The sequence below is a fragment of the Pygocentrus nattereri genome, chromosome 26 (genome assembly GCF_015220715.1).
Source record: "Pygocentrus nattereri isolate fPygNat1 chromosome 26, fPygNat1.pri, whole genome shotgun sequence".
NCBI classification, from domain to species: Eukaryota; Metazoa; Chordata; class Actinopteri; order Characiformes; family Serrasalmidae; genus Pygocentrus; species Pygocentrus nattereri.
Window position 1 is genome coordinate 16,328,659 of NC_051236.1, and position 16,342 is coordinate 16,345,000.

Consider the following 16,342-nt stretch of genomic DNA (forward strand, 5'->3'; position numbering starts at 1 on the left):
CAAAGACAATAGTTGCTGTCCAAAAGTACAATTGAAGCTACTCATGTCTTCTAATGTTCTACATACAGTGCTGACAAAGGTAAAATAGCGCTAAAACCAAAGTTTTCCTTCAATACAATGTTAATTATCGAACATCTTTCATTGTTTAACAAAAGGTTTCCATCATTTTACTGTGAAATCAATTCAACATATCTTCTGTAACAACACAGCACATTCATGCATTTTGATTGCAACACTGAGTTGTTGGCAAAAATTATTTATTGTTAATGGTTATTGCCAGATATGTTGAGTCGTGTTTGGGCAAATTATAAGTAAAGTTAAAATTACTGTAAAATATGGAGTTGTGTTTTTTGCAAACGTGGGAAATATGTTCATTGTAAGTGATTTTTAAAAAATTAATAGATTGCCCGTATTAAAAGAGGCACTGCTTTAGAGTCCCTAGAAAAATGAACCATGTGAAATAAAGGCTAGAGAAAAGCATTTCTTGAACATGCTGCAATATATTGAAAAGTCTGGTAAAATTAAGTGTTTGTATGGTAATTTACTGGCTACATCACTTGCATCACTTTTACAGTTTTGTACAGTTCAGCCTCTGCTGCTCTACAATGGAGTATTTCACATGAAACCACTAAGAATAACTTTGTGTACATCTTAATGATGGGAAATGTTGGAAAGTTGGTTTAATTCCCCATTAATACACTTTTAGTCACACTCAAGCAATGTTCTCAGACATGCTGCATTGCATGCTTTCAAAACTATAATAATTGTTACACTATTATCGTCATTGTTACACATATCATATTAATGTCATTTTTGTTGTTCTTTTCATTTTCAAGACAGTCTACTTAGTAACAATGAGTTTCCTCAATCAAGGCTCAGCTCACTAGAGCAAACAATAGCTCCTCCTCTTCCTCAGTTCTCAACATTACCACTATAACCAAAGCAACCCACGCTATAAAGGTCAGTGAGACAACGGAGTTTACAGTCATTCAGTCCGTCTGCATCTGAAGTCTCCGTCTCCTTCCTCCAAGTAAACTCTCAAGTCTTGATGTTGAGCTCCTTTTGTAGTTTCTCAGTGGCTTCTGCCATCAGCTGGCATGCAAGTTTGTGCTTGGGCCAGTGCTTCACCTGACACTCCCTACAATAAAACAAATGTATTATATATTGTTTATTACAGTGTATTACTAATTTATAACTAATCAAAGCCTGGAAGACTGAGGTGAACATTGGCAAGTTGTGGCTGTTTCTAGTTCACTCCAGTGGACTACTCCAGCACTTTTTCAATCAAATATCTATCTGCCACAGCTGCAGCATGTGGTCCATAACCACAGGCAATAAGTATGGCACATTTCCCAGTACTTAAAAAGGAACAAAAAACCCACTGACTCAAAACACACTTATAATAGAAGCCAGTGGGAAGCTGCTGAATTCCATCAGTCAATGTTTAAGCAAAACACATATTTTTTTAATTCATCAGTCAAATGTATATAGAAATTAAAGCAGTTTAACTTCATGTACATAATAGCCATATCATTTGTTCTTCCAGAGGTGGAAAGAGATGGAACTAGTTTTACAGAGGGAAGAAATGTGAGTGCAATGGGATTAGTTCACCTTAAATAGTTATATAGTTCAAGTGTATGTTCATAGAATTCAGCAACTTCCCAGTGATTTAATAATACAGAACTGAATTTTGCCAACTTTTGAAATAAAGGAATCTAACATAATATGTAAACATTGGTATGTTTTGAAAATGTAACCATCACTACCCAGCTCACACAGTCCATATAGGAAATTAAACTGCAAAAACAGACCATTTTAAACTCACTGTTTTTGTGATTTCACAAAAAACAACACATTTATATATCACATTTATGCACTGCACAAAAGTCTTAGGCACCTAAGCACATAATTGGAAACCATTTACCTGGGAAATAAATGTGTTTGTACTTGTAAAAGCACCATATATCATTAGAAGGAATGCAAATAAACAAAAATAAAGAAAAAGTACTGTAGTTTAATATCATGAAGTATTGCTTAGCTAAACCAAGTATTGGATGATGACTACTATTAATACCGGGCTGCCACAAGTAGTGGTTTGGAAATGGTTAAACAATAACACAGATAGACATAAAATGACTACTTATCGTAGTAATGTGGTAATTTGTATTTACTCTAATATTGGTGTTTTGAGCAAATAAACTTATATTGACCAGATAAATAGACCTTGATAAATCTAAATTGACCTTATAAATATAATTTTCTCAAGTGCCTAAAACTTTTGCACAGTCTAACATATCTTCTTCTTCTTCTTCTTCTTTCGGCTGCTCCCTTTAGGGGTCGCCACAGCGGATCATCTGCCTCCATCTTGCCCTATCCATTGCCTCCTCTACTTTCACACCAACCATCTCCATGTCCACCTTCACTACATCCATAAACCTTCTCTGAGGTCTACCTCTTCTCCTTCTACCCGGCAGCTCCATCTCCAACATTCTTTGCCCAATATATCCACTATTCCTCCTCAACACATGTCCAAACCATCTCAACCTGGCCTCTCTGGCTTTATCTCCAAACTGCTCCACCTTCACTGTCCCTCTGATCTGCTCATTTCTAATCTTGTCCAGCCTTGTCACTCCCAACGAAAAACTCAGCATCTTCATCTCCGCCACCTCCAGCTAAGCCTTCTGTCTTTTAGACAGAGCCACAGTCTCCAAACCATACATCATAGCAGGAGGCACTACTGTCTTGTAAACCTTCCCTTTCACTCTTGCTGCTATCCTTCTGTCACACATCAGCCCTGACACCCGTCTCCACCCACTCCATCCTGCCTGCACCCTCTTCCTCACCCCTTTTTTGCACTGTCCATTGCTCTGAATGGTTGACCCAAGATATTTGAAGTCATCCACGTTTACAACCTCTACTCCTTGCATCTTCACCTTTCCACCTGCCTCCCTCTCATTCACACACATGTATTCCGTCTTATCTCTACTGACCTTCATTCCTCTCCTCTCCCGTGCAAACCTCCACCTCTCCAGATTCTCTTCCACCTGCTCTCTACTCTCACCCCAGATTACAATGTCATCTGCAAACATCATGGTCCATGGAGCCTCCTGCCTGACCTCATCTGTCAACCTGTCCATCACCATTGCAAACAAGAAGGGGCTCAAAGCTGATCCCTGATATAACCCTACCTTCACCTTGAAACCATTTGTCACTCCAACTGCACACCTCACCACTGTCTCACTATCCTCATACTTGTCCTGCACCACCCTAACATACTTTTCAGCTACATCTGACTTCCTCATACAGTACCACAGTTCCTCTCTTGGCACCCTATCATATGCCTTCTCTAGATCCACAAAGACACAATGTAGCTCCTTCTGACCTTCTCTGTACTTCTCTACCAACACTCTCAATGCAAAAACTGCATCTGTGGTACTCTTTCTGGGCATGAAACCAAACTGCTGCTCACTGATCTGAACCTCTCGCCTTAGCCTTGCTTCAACAACTCTTTCCCATACCTTCATCATGTGGCTCATCAACTTTATACCTCTGTAGTTACTGCAGCTCTGCAGATCATCCTTGTTCTTAAAAATGGGGACCAGTACACTGCTTCTCCACTCATCAGGCATCCTCTCACTCTCCAGGATTTTGTTAAACAACCTGGTTAAAAACTCCACTGCCTTCTCTCCTAAACATCTCCATACCTCCACAGGTATGTCATCTGGACCAACTGCCTTTCCATTCTTCATCCTTTTTAAAGCTGCCCTCACTTCCACCTTACTAATTCTCTGCACTTCCTGATCCACTATCTCTCCCCCTGTTGTCCTCCTCACTCTCTCGTTTTCCTCATTCATTAGTTCTTCAAAGACACTCTCTTTACATCCAGAACACTTATCCCAAGCTGTTCCTTTAGGATTATCCCTACTCCATTTCTCTTCCTCTCTACACCATGATAGAACAGTTTGAATCCACCTCCAATGTTCCTGGCCTTGCTTCCTTTCCATCTGGTCTCCTGGACACACAGAATATCTACCTTCCTTCTCTCCATCATGTCTGCAAGCTCTCTGCCTTTACCAGTCATTGTCCCTATGTTCAGAGTCCCTACTCTAACCTCCACACTCCTGCCTTTCCTTCTCTCTCGCTGCCTTCTAACCCGCCTTCCTCCTCTCCTCTTTGATGGTCTTCGACCTACAGTAGTCCAGTAGTACAGTAGTTGCACAGTCTTACATATCTGCTCATTTAATAATAATTTACATGCATCAGTCTCAGAGGCACAGCAACAAAAAAGGCTGTTTAATTTTAGGATAAAAAGAGGTTGGAGAATAATCATGAAATAAATGATGACTGTTTTTGATGCATAAACCTACAAAAACATTATAAAGTGGACCTCAGTGGAAAAATAAAGTATAAGAAAAATGTAGGATGACCTTTTAATGAGTTTTCTGTTTGTTTCTAAGTACATGAAAACATTCTGAAATTGTGAAATTCTCTGTGGTAACCGGAACAAAACAAATGTAGCAGATCAGGGTTAGGTTGAAACATGCAGGAGTTTTACATTAAGACATGTTTATGATCCTGAGTTGTGAGTAATGCCACAAATGTTTTTTTAAGATAGCATACTCAAGACTATATGAAAAACAAATAAAAGAGGAAAATGAAAAATCTACAATGAACATAAATACATAACAGACTGTCTTTAATATTTTAGAGTATGTAAAGTTAATGTAGAGCACCTGTTGCAGTACCACTCCCCCTGGCAGCGGGAGCAGCGCTTAACCCCCTCCGCTCCACATGTGCCACATTTTGGTTTATCTGGAATGAGACTCTCTATCACATCAAGATTATACGTCTCAGCCAACCTGAAGAGCAGACACACATACACAAACACAGTTCATCCTACTCACCTAATCTCACTCAGGAAAATATGCACATTTCTCATAACCTGAGGTTAGAAATATGCCTAATTGAGATAGTAGAGAACTGCAAGGCCTTCACCCAAACATAGTTCCATAAAATCTATCAGCACAATTCTTCTGCTCAATCTAAACTCAAATTTGAAGAGGATTTCTGAATTTGAATCTCACCAGTTTGCCTGTTTTCTTAGTTCACTTTCAGATGGGTTAAACACCTTCTGCACTTGGTGCTTGGCTATGGCCTTCCACTTCCCAGAATTCTCTGCGATAATTCCATTCCAAATTTCTGGAAGCTAAATGTAAGTATTGGATTAATCACCTTTATTCTGCCAAAAAAAAAACATTTGTTTATCAGTGTTATAAAAATAACAGTTAAAAATATTTTTTAATACAGTGGATTTTTTATGAATACTATGTAGGTCTGGCTGAGCATGTGATATGCACATGTGATATGATGTGTGGTAGTAGTTTACCTGCTCAAGGATGAGTTCTTTCTTTGGTGGCGCAGGTTCGGTTACAGTGAGATGGCTAAGGAAACGCTGAAGATCAGCAAGATTCGGCAGCTGATCTATTACAACTTCCGTCAAAAATCCACGCAGCTGTAGACATGCACCGAAAGGACAAGACGCACAGGACAACAATTGCTTTTCATAGGATATCATAGAACAATAAACCAAGAAGCACTGTACTCGCGCTGTTCCAATAACTCGATCATTCTACAGAGCACCCATTGCTAACTTACCACTTGCTTTGCACTGCAGCTAAGTTTCTATTTTAGCACATAAAACAGAAAATAACTTATACAACATAATATTTGATGCAGCTTATTAGGACAGGTTCTGAAGAAGAGTGTGACTACATCAAATTCTGCACGTTGTTTTCCCTAAGCAAGCTTTTCTTCAGATTGGCTGGATCGACACAACATTTAGGTTATTGCAGCACATTTTGAAAAAGCTTAGCTGAACCTCTTATTATGACAGTTTTTAGTTCTATCTGTACAGCAAGAGACTACTTTTTTGGAGTGGAAGGAATTAAGCACATTAAATAGAAATTTGGGTTTTTGCTTTAATTTTCTTTTTTATTTTGCAGAACTGTTGAGTAAAAGCATCAAAGCACTCAAAGATGTGTGTTATTGTGAATAACATCATCTGTGCCACACACACTCCCTCTCGTGTTCTATTGCTTGACCACATATCTAAGCAAGTCTGAGTGACTCTTTTGTTTTATATTAAATATGCAGCACTGTGCAATACTGCCTGAAGACAGACAGGATGGACTCAGTGGGAGAATGAGAAAAACTAATATGATAATAAGCAGACAGGATAAAGAGGGGAAACGCCTCTAAAAATAAGGAACAGCAGCATCGTGCACATTGTTTTCCTCATCAGCATAAATGAAGATCAGATAAGGTTTCAGAAGACAATGACTTGGCACGGAGTGAGAATTACAAATGGGGGCCACATCCTGAAAGATCATGATGATTAGGCAAGGCTATAGGATTCAAGAGCTAAATGTGGAGCAAAAATAGCAAAAGAGTGAGGCTCAGTAATTGCCTCCATTTAGATAACCTATTGCATCTTTGGATTGAGTACAAAAAGATGTTAATTAACATGACAAAGACATGGAAGTCGATTTCTATTTTGATTGTACAGGTCTTCTCCATAGGTTCACTGAATATACTTTATTGTCCCCTTGGTGAAATTGTGGACTCACAATGTCTTGGACTCACATCCCCACTAATCAAATGTATGTTCAACTCATAAATTACTTACATGGCAAAAAAGAAGAAAAATAGTGTGGAAGCCCTAAGTGCTGTAGGCTAAATGGGTGTATAGCTTATATGTAAATGTGTTGTTTTTTTACTGAATTATTGCTTTAGGAACTAGACTGCATCTGGCTTTAAGTGGTCAAGTGATAAGCAATCATTGGCACAAAACTTTGACTGATTTTAATAAAGAACAACAACCTCAAGCACAGCTCAAGGACCCTTGGGCTCCTACAGCATTATGGCTTTCAACTCCAAACCTGCAATTTCCATTTATAATTTTTCTGCACCATAGTGATTGGTAGATTAGAGTATGGTGAACACAATATTGTATAGTATACTGGAGCACTAGTGCTTTTCTTATGGGATGCTGTACCTTTAAGAGCTGGTTTTTGTTGAAGTTATTGAAGTCATATTTCCTCTGGCAGTCTGGTTTAAGCAGCAGGTTGAGGAGAGAAATCCACACCTGGCCGTCCAGTTTGGTCATCTTTAGTCGGTCTTCAGCAGGAATCTCTCTCCATTTCCCCTCCTCATACTTCTCCAGCTTACCTGCAGGGGGAGACAAAACACAGTGCTTTGGTTTTGAAAGTGTATTTCATGTCAGTAGAATGGATCATACTGCAGAAAAAAGGGACTCTCATAGGTTGCCACCTTGTCAAATTTCTGTCCTGTTAGATCTGCTGCAGTCAAATGTAAGTGCCAATATTATAAAATGGAAGCATCTAGGAGCAACAACAGCTCAAGCCTGACGCAGTGCCACCAAGTGCTGAAGTTTGTGGAGTGTAAAAATCAGCTAATCTCTATTGATTCACTCACTACAACTTGCCTCATTTCATGAAATGGGTTTCCATGGCCAAACAGCAGCAAAAAAGCCTAAAATCACTATATATAATGCCAGGTGTTGGCTTGAGTTGGCTTAAGTTGGTGGAGGATGTATGATGGTCTGTTTTTTCAGGGTTTGGGCAAATCCCTTTAGTTCCCATGAAGGGTAATGTTAATGCTACAGTATAAAAAAACATTTTAGACTATTATATGCTTGCACCTTTCTGGCAAACGTTTGGGGAAGGCCCTTTCCAGTTCCAGTACAACTGTGCCCTTGCACACAAAGCAAGGTTCATAAAGACATGAACTCACATGTTTGGTGTGGGGGAACTTTAGTGGTCAGCAAAGAGCCCTGACCTCAACCCCACTGAACACCTTTGGGATGTACTGGAACACTGAGTGAGGCCTTATTGTCCAGCATCAGTGCCTGACTGCACAAGTGCTCCTTTGACTGAATGGACACAAATTCCCATAAATACACTGGAAAATCTTGAGCAAAGTCTTCTAGAGGAGTGGGGGCAGCTGTAGCAAAAAAAGGGCTCCCAATTCCATATTAATGCCCATGGTCCCGTACTTTTGGCCATACAGTGTATACAGTATGCACATACATATGCAAATAACAAATTTATATGCAAGTTACCTACACAGTGTACTCCCTTATCTGTTAATGCTATGTCAGGAATAGATATATCGCCATGCGTGTTACTCACCTCTGTTTTTGCGGCTCCAGGGACACTGTCCCACAAGCTGAACCAGCACACAAGGCAAGTTATGAGTGTTCAGCATCCTTGAGAGCACACTCAGACTCAAACTTTGTTAAAAAGAAGAATAAGACTCATCATCATAACCAATAAATACCTTTTATCACCACAAATTCCATTATATAGCTCTGTGTCATCCTTAAAGTAGAATGTGACCCCTTATACCTCTCCACATGATCAGTAATGTAGCGAAGCACAGACAGAGCCTTGAGGGAGATTTCAAACTCTAACATGCTACTCTGGTTGCGTAGATCCTGTAAGAAACAATAAATACATAACAGCATTGCAATGTTGCTGTGAAATGTGAAAAAGCTTTTCAGTTACATTTCTGAAATGTGTACAGTGTTGACACAAGGTGGTGGAAAGTTAGGGTTAACGTTAAGGTTTTAAGGTTTAACTCTTGAATTACATATTTTTATAGCTTACTACTAATATTTACTTAAAAACTATTGTAAGCTGGTTATTAATAAGCTATAGGAGTGAGGCATGTAAGCCTGGACCGGCTCGCTTTAATGTTTACATTTCTTAACAGTTATCAGTATATAGTAATTTATGTGTCATGTAAATGAGCACTTGTTACTACTTACTGCTGCACTCAACTACTGACTGTTATCTATTAATCAGTGGTGGACAGTAACAAAGTACATGTAGGCCTACTTTCACTCCACATGATTTCAAAGTAAAATATCAGCATAGGAACTGTAACTAGGCCATACTTAGTCACATGCAAATATAACTAATTTTTGATCAATGCTATTTTTATATAAAAAGCATCATCGGCAACCGTGTAGCTCTTAATATGTGAGTTATTCTAGCCATTATAGTTATATTGTTTTAATAAATTGAAACTGTTCCTCAAACTAATGTTATAGCTATAATAACTTGCCTTATAACTTATAATAACACACTTCCACTTTTGATACTTTGATACACGCAATACAGAAGTTATGTACTTATTAATACTGATGAACAATGATTATTATTCAACATAATAATAATTATCTGTTCCCAACTATAATAACTCTTTTGTTACATTGGGTGCACAGTAGAGAACTTTACAGTGAAAGCACTGTAGTAATATTCTGTATTCCTTAAACAGATTTGTGCTTAGGAGAAGCAGGTCTTGTCAAGAAGTTAAATTATTGTATTTGCAGTAGTTAGCTGTTGTTTGAAAAGCATATTGGAAAAGTGACCAGTCCTTTGTGCAGTCTTCAGCAGCCTGTCTCTGAATATTGTAGTGATAGGAGAGGAACTTCATAACATTCCTTGTGGTTTTGTTAGTTAGTTAATTTGCTTTTATTTTTTTTAATTTCACAAAGATACATTTTCTAATGATTAGATATCTAATTACTGCCATCTTTGTAGAAAGTGTTGTTTGATTATGTTCATGGTTAAAATTTTCTTGGGATTATACTCCACAGGATACAACTGCAGGTCCCTTACCTGTATGGAGTTCATATCTGAGAGTCCTGAATGAGAGAGTCTGTCATGAGTGGGGTTTTCTCCACGGGCACACTGCCCCACTAGCAAAGTGAGTTTACGATGGCAGTAATCCACCAGGTCCAAAACAGCATCTTCAGCTGCCTCACAGGATTCCTACAGCATCAACAATAGACCTCTCAAAATTTCAGTTACACAACGAACTATGTCGTTATCAAATGTGCAGGCCAGTAAGGGAGAATCTATGGATCTTTCCTGGATAGATGTACCTTAAAAAATAAATAAATAAACAAACTCAAATAATATTATTTAATCAACACACAATTAACAATCGTATAAAAACAGACTGTTTGCTTGCAGCTTGACTGCTTTACTAAAAGCTTAACTGTTTAGTCTGGTAAAAAGATTTCCTACCCCTATCTAAACAGTCATTCATCTATTCAATGGAATGTGATTTAGTAATGTGCTTCTGGCTCAGTGAAGATTTGTGGTAGTTTGTAAAATAAACAGGAAAAACAGTCTTGGGAAAAGGATAAATCCCTCTGCACATGTGCCTACCTTATGGTACATGATTGTCTCCAGGAGATTTATGATTGTAGCCTCATGGTGAATCTGAGAACAATGAAGAAATTACATTTAATCTGAAAGTGGTTCATGGTATATAACATGAAATACACTATATGTCCAAACAGGCTCATCCAACATTTCTTCCAAAATAGGAAATCTGACCCCCTTTGCTGCAGTAACAGCCTAACCTATTCTGAGAAAATGTACACTACATGATGTCATATTGCTGTGAGGGTTTGACTACATTCAGCCACAAGAGCATTAGTGAGGTCATGTACAAATGTTGGAAGTTTAGTTCTGGATCACAAATACTTCATCCCAAAGGCTTGATCATTCCAGACAATGCAGTTCCACTGCTTCCAATTCTACTGACAATGCTTTTCTTAGGAGATTATACAAGTTGTGTATGCACAGCTGAACACCTGTTTCAGCAACGGATGCACTTTAAAGCTGAATTCCCTAATTAAAACATGTCTTGGCTTCAGGACATGTAGTGCAAGTTAGTACATGAAATATAGTAAGAACACTATAGAAAAAGTTAGAGAATATCAACGTACCACCATGTACAGCGGGAAGGTACTCTTGGGGCTAAAGTCCTGAAGTTGGCACAGAATAGGGAACACTTTCTGTTTCCAAATTTCAATGAGTATCATTCCATGAACCAGCGTGGGTATCTAGACAAAGCACATTCACATTTCATCACTTATTCAGATGCATCCTTTTTAAAGGGCCATATCTTATATTTTTCTTGTGTTTTAATTTTTTCTCTTGAGTTCCACTTATCATTTGTGTGGTTTTACACACCAAAATGGTCATAATTATTTTTTACATGGTAATTTTCCAAACTCTCTTTATCATTTAGAATTAAACAGGTTGGTTTTGTGCCCTTAAGGGTGATATAAGATACATGAGCTCTATTCTACTGTTGTAGGTTGTACTTTCACTGTATAGGTGTTCTTAGTATTTGTTATAATGATATATGTTGTTTTGCACAAACACATTTATCTCCCAGAAAGATAGCTTTAAATAATGTGTGAAGGAGCCTAATACTTTTTCACAGTACTGTATGGAAATGTGTTGGTTTTTGTGACACCACAGAAATTACGGATTCAAAACACGCTGTTCTGCAGCCTAGTTGGGACTGTATGGACTGGAGAGAGAATGGCAGCTGTTCTGAAACTTTAACACATTTTACATTACTTCAAAGTCCTTTATTTTGTTTTCCATGATCTGAGTCGTTCAGCTAACTACTATATTACAATATCACTGAACACGCTGAACCTTTGAGCACTAACTTTAACGTAAACCACGTCAGAATAGCTTGTTGGAATGTTTAACGCTACCTACCTTCCCATGTGACACAAAAAGGTCTTTGACGAACTCCTCTTGATTAGCACTGGCATTAAGAATAGCTTGCATGTTGAGCTTCTCAATATACTCATGTTGGCGAAACCACCTGGCATAAAAAATAATACACAAGAGAACAAAACGCAGAAAGAAATAGCTGGTGAATGCGCGGACGACAGCTTTACATGGTTCACCGCCTGTTAGCCATTCTAGCTAACGGAATGTTTTCAGTGAACTTACTTAGGACTCCCGATTTCCCGCAGTGATATTTTTTCCAAACTCTGGATGTAACCTTCAGCTTCTACATGTAAAAGCACTGAATCCATGACTGATGACAAAATTCTACTAACTTCTAACTTTCTAAGCTGTGAATTTTGTTAGTTCTACTTCTGCATCAGCCACACAAAACAGTTCGGCTGCTCTCAGGTAGCAAACAAACTGCCGTTGCTATGGCAACTTACATTCATACGCATGCGCAGAAAGGTACAAAGGCTCCTCAGGGGTTCTTCAGTAAAGGCATGCGTGTTCTCCACAGGAACATTTCATACTTGAATGGCTCTTCAGATTCACGAAGAATGTGTTGTATATGGTTCTTATATGGCATCAAAGATTGTTTGTTATAGTTATGATGTCAATGTTGTAACAACAGAAGAACACTATTTAGTGCTATATCGATCCATTTTTGAAAAGGTTCTAGATAGGACCACATAAAGCACATTCTTCACCGATCCAAGTTTTAAATAGAACTATTGGCTTTACTAAAGAACCCCTAAATAACCAACCTTTCCAAACGTGTTGGCTGCGTATATGTTTTGTTTCTTGTACCATCCTAAAAAGGGTAAGCTCAAAAACAGCCTGGCCACCAGCACAATGGATGCTGGTATGCTGTTCAACCAGCATGACCATACTGGGTGACCAGTTAAACTAGAATTGGAGCAGCATAAACAACCATAGACAAGCTTCAACCAGCACAGACTTCTCGCAGGTCTCTGCTGTTTTTTTTTAGTAGGGAATGGAAACATTTGTTTGGATTTCATCATCACAATGATACTATGTACATGCAGTATGAATATGGCACTTGCTTATAAAGCAAAGATGAATTTTAACATGTTATGATTGTCCTGCTGTTAAAACTGCACTTGATCTACCATAAATTGGTTAGAAAAAGGGGAAAGTAAAAAATTAAGAAGCAGACGTAAGAGAAAAATATCAGAAGTTTATTTTTTTTTACTTCCAACATTTGAGACATCACATTCATCCACTTGGTCAGTTTACAATAAGGCAACAGGGCACATACTGTATTAACGTCATCTTGCCTGATGTACTCTCCTATCAATAAGTCATGTCCCAGCAAGCACAGCACACTTTTATATGATGTGCGGCCAATCGGAAATGCAGGTTAGCATGCTTAAACCGCAACTCAACGTATTCAGCTACACTATATATCCAAAGGTATTTAGAAACACCTTCTAATTAGCAAATTTAGATAAATTTGTAAGCACCCATTGCTGATACATGCCTTCAAATAGTGCAATGCACAAACATAACTTATATAATAGAGAAGCACTGTCAGTAGAATGGGATGTTCTGGAGAACCTGTACATGAGCCTGAGGTCACCAAGCCCATTGTCAAGTGTTGACTAGAGGTGTATAAAGCCCAGCACTAGGCTGTGAAGCAGTGGAACTGCATTCCCTAGTGTGAAGCACCTTCTAATACTGTTGGAGTGGCATTTGTGATCCTGATCTAAACATCCAACTGACGTCATTAATGCTTTTGTGCCATGGATGCAATCACATCCTCACAGCCATGTTTTATCATCAAGTGTAACGCCCTCCACAGAAAAGCTGAAAATGTTTATGCAGCAAAGGGGGACAAGCTCTTTTTTAATAATATTGATCTGAAGATGAATAAGATGAATAGTTGCCTACAGACTTTTGGGGATATGGAGTATGTCTGTTTTGGGAGCTTTTCCTCTGTCCTCGCGCACATCTGCTCATCTATTTCCAATCGCTGTTCCGCTGTTGCAGCTCAGTCTAACCACAGGTTGTCTGGCCCATCGCCTGAACTGGAGGCATGTCTCTAAACATATCTACATTGTTCCTCTTTCATAAGACGTCACTTCCAGCAGATGATAATGTTGGGATCATTTTCTAAGCGCTCATCCAGTTCCTTGTAACTCATTCCTGTAAACATGAAAGCATGAAGAAACATTTGCATTTCAGTATGATTAGCTCATGTCCATTTAACTATGTTTCAAAGAAATGAGAGCAGCACTTTCCAGTCTTGCAGCAGATCTCATCATAACTATGGCAACCAGTAAAGAGTCTGGGAGGACGGCTTCTTTCATCTCGAACAACTTTAACTGGATACTTCTGAAGTCGGCGAATCAGGCCCTTCATCAAACCAAACTGGATCAACTTCCTATAAGCACAGGTAAACAATCTATTAGGCAAAAACATTCTAACATGTCCCTACAGTTAAAATGGGATTCACAATGGGGAATTCCCATGATGAAGTCACTGGGATGAAAAAACACAAAATCAAAGATAGCAATATTATATCTTACTTTTCTAGAGACAACCATGAATTCTTAGTTTCCTTATTCCTATTATGGATTAAAAATGTTTTAATAGACTTTACTACATTTTATCCAGAACAAAATATTTAAACAATTCTAACTGATTTTGGTAAAGATACTGCCACAATTGCTTTTCACTCATACACATACTCAAGGCCAGGGGTTTTAAACTACCACCTGTCTAGTTTTCCCTGTGGTTAAATATTGCCATCTTATGGGTAGATAAAACTTTGAGGCTGGTTTGGTAACATAAACCACTGATGTGTGCATTGCACACAAGAGGAACCAGATGGGGATTTAACATAATTCAATTGTTGAGATGTAAAAGTCACACACAGTGATTTGATGTGAAATGGTTCGTTGTAGAGAAACATATTGACTTATATTTCTTTACAGTGCCATTTTATAGCCATTTAATTTACTATCCAAAACCACCAATGAACACGTATAATTGTATGTAATTGCAATCATGCTAAAATAACTGAAAAAAACGTTTTCTTTGGGGACTACCGTATTTTCCAGATTATAAGTCGCACTTTTTTTTCATAGTTTGGCCAGGGGTGCGACTTATACTCCGGAGCGACTTATAGTCCGGAAAATACGGACTTCACGGCAACCGGGAGAATGCGCCACGCTACGTTCTCGGAAGTCATTGAATGGATCAGCAAAGCATGGGCTTCCGTGAAAACCGAAAGCATCCTGCTGGGATTCAGAAAGGCTGGAATAATTGCAAATGTAACTGACGACGAGTCTGACAAAAGCGACGAAGAAGAGGAAGCGGCGCTTCGTCCACCTCCAGAGTTAGCGGAGTTGTTCATAAGTGACACTGAGGATGAAGAGTTCAATGGATTTGATGATTTGGAGTGATATAAACTTTGATAAAAATGGTTTGATAAACTTGTTAGCATGTTCTTTGTTATAGTTTGTCATTGTTATCTGAATAACTGTTCATGTTACGTTAACTTGGATTTTATTAAACCCCCCCCCCCACCCCCCCAAAAAAAAAATGCGACTTATACTCCGGTGCGACGTATATATGTTTTTTTTTCTTTACTGTGCTTTTTTTTGGCTGGTGCGACTTATACTCCGGAGCGACGTATAATCCGGAAAATACGGTATTTGGCCTTATAATGCACCCGTTTATGTCTGTAACAGCCTCCACTCTTCTAGGAAATCTTTCCACAACATTATGGAGTATGTCTCTGGGAATTTGTACCCATACCATCAAAAGGGCATTTGTGAGGTCAGGCACTGATATTTGACAAGAAAGTTTGGCTGACAGTCAATGTTCTGAATGATCTCAAAGTTGCTCAGTAAGGTTGAAGTGAGGGCTCTGTGCAGGCCACGAAACCAAACCATGGCTCTATCCCAGATTGTTAAACCCCAATTGCTCTATCAGACTGCCAGATAGTGACATGATTTATCACTACAGATAACAGGTTTCCACTCCTTTGTAATGGTGTAATGGTGTGCAATACACCACTCCACCTAATTCTTGGCATTATAAATCGTGATCTTAGGCTTGTGTGCAACTGCTTGGCCTTGGGAACCCATTTGATAAAGCTACCAACACACAGTTCTTGTGCTGACGTTGCTTCAGGACTCGGCAGCCCCAATCTATGAGTTTGCATGGTTTACTTCTTCGGGTACTTCTTCTTCTGAGCTGTTCTTTGTAAATGCTTCCGCTTCACAATAATAGCACTTTCAGCTGACTGGGGCAGAAATTTCCAAGTGACAATGCTTTTGTCACATTTAAAGTGAGTGAGACCCCTGCTCTAGGCTACTTTTATAATTATTTAACTATACTATTAGTAATGGGTAAACTCACTCTCACCTCTCATCCACTCTCTGTAGCTGCTGGGAGTAACGAGAGCACAGATCACGCACTGTAGTTCCAGGAGTCAAACCACAATATAGCTGAAATACATCCCTGAGACTGGCTCTCTGTCCTACAGGAGCACACAAACAAACACACATTCTTGTATTACTACCAGTGGAAAAACCCTCATTTTACAACTAATTCCTTACTGAAAATGAAAAGCATGTGTAAAAATAATAAATAAAAAAAAAACATTAAAAGTAAGGACATTAAATAACATTAAATGTTTTACATATTTAACTTTCCTTGTGAGGATATTTGCTATATAA

At 38.6% G+C, this 16,342-nt stretch overlaps 2 protein-coding genes across 3 annotated transcripts in view; both read right to left on the reverse strand.

Annotated features, from left to right (window-relative positions):
- Nucleotides 1-526: 526 nt before the first annotated feature.
- zmynd10 (zinc finger, MYND-type containing 10) lies at nucleotides 527-12,035 on the reverse strand. Its single transcript, XM_017712682.2, has 12 exons — nucleotides 11,856-12,035; nucleotides 11,616-11,724; nucleotides 10,826-10,942; nucleotides 10,260-10,313; nucleotides 9,705-9,857; nucleotides 8,427-8,515; nucleotides 8,211-8,311; nucleotides 7,055-7,227; nucleotides 5,387-5,512; nucleotides 5,085-5,206; nucleotides 4,734-4,859; nucleotides 527-1,138 (listed from the first exon to the last, which is right to left on the reverse strand). Exons 1-12 carry the CDS (start codon nucleotides 11,939-11,941, stop codon nucleotides 1,039-1,041), a joined length of 1,356 nt encoding a protein of 451 aa, XP_017568171.2. The 5' UTR covers nucleotides 11,942-12,035; the 3' UTR covers nucleotides 527-1,038.
- A 776-nt stretch (nucleotides 12,036-12,811) lies between these two features.
- The window catches only part of nprl2 (NPR2 like, GATOR1 complex subunit), a 7,762-nt gene continuing 4,231 nt past the window's right edge, over nucleotides 12,812-16,342 (reverse strand). For both annotated transcript variants that reach the window (XM_017712680.2, XM_017712679.2), the window contains exons 9-11: nucleotides 16,029-16,143; nucleotides 13,895-14,037; nucleotides 12,812-13,799 (exon numbers count right to left, since the gene is read on the reverse strand). In XM_017712680.2, coding sequence (XP_017568169.1) covers nucleotides 13,732-13,799; nucleotides 13,895-14,037; nucleotides 16,029-16,143 — 326 coding nt within the window. In that variant the 3' untranslated portion in view covers nucleotides 12,812-13,731. The remainder of the gene's footprint in view (nucleotides 13,800-13,894; nucleotides 14,038-16,028; nucleotides 16,144-16,342) is intronic.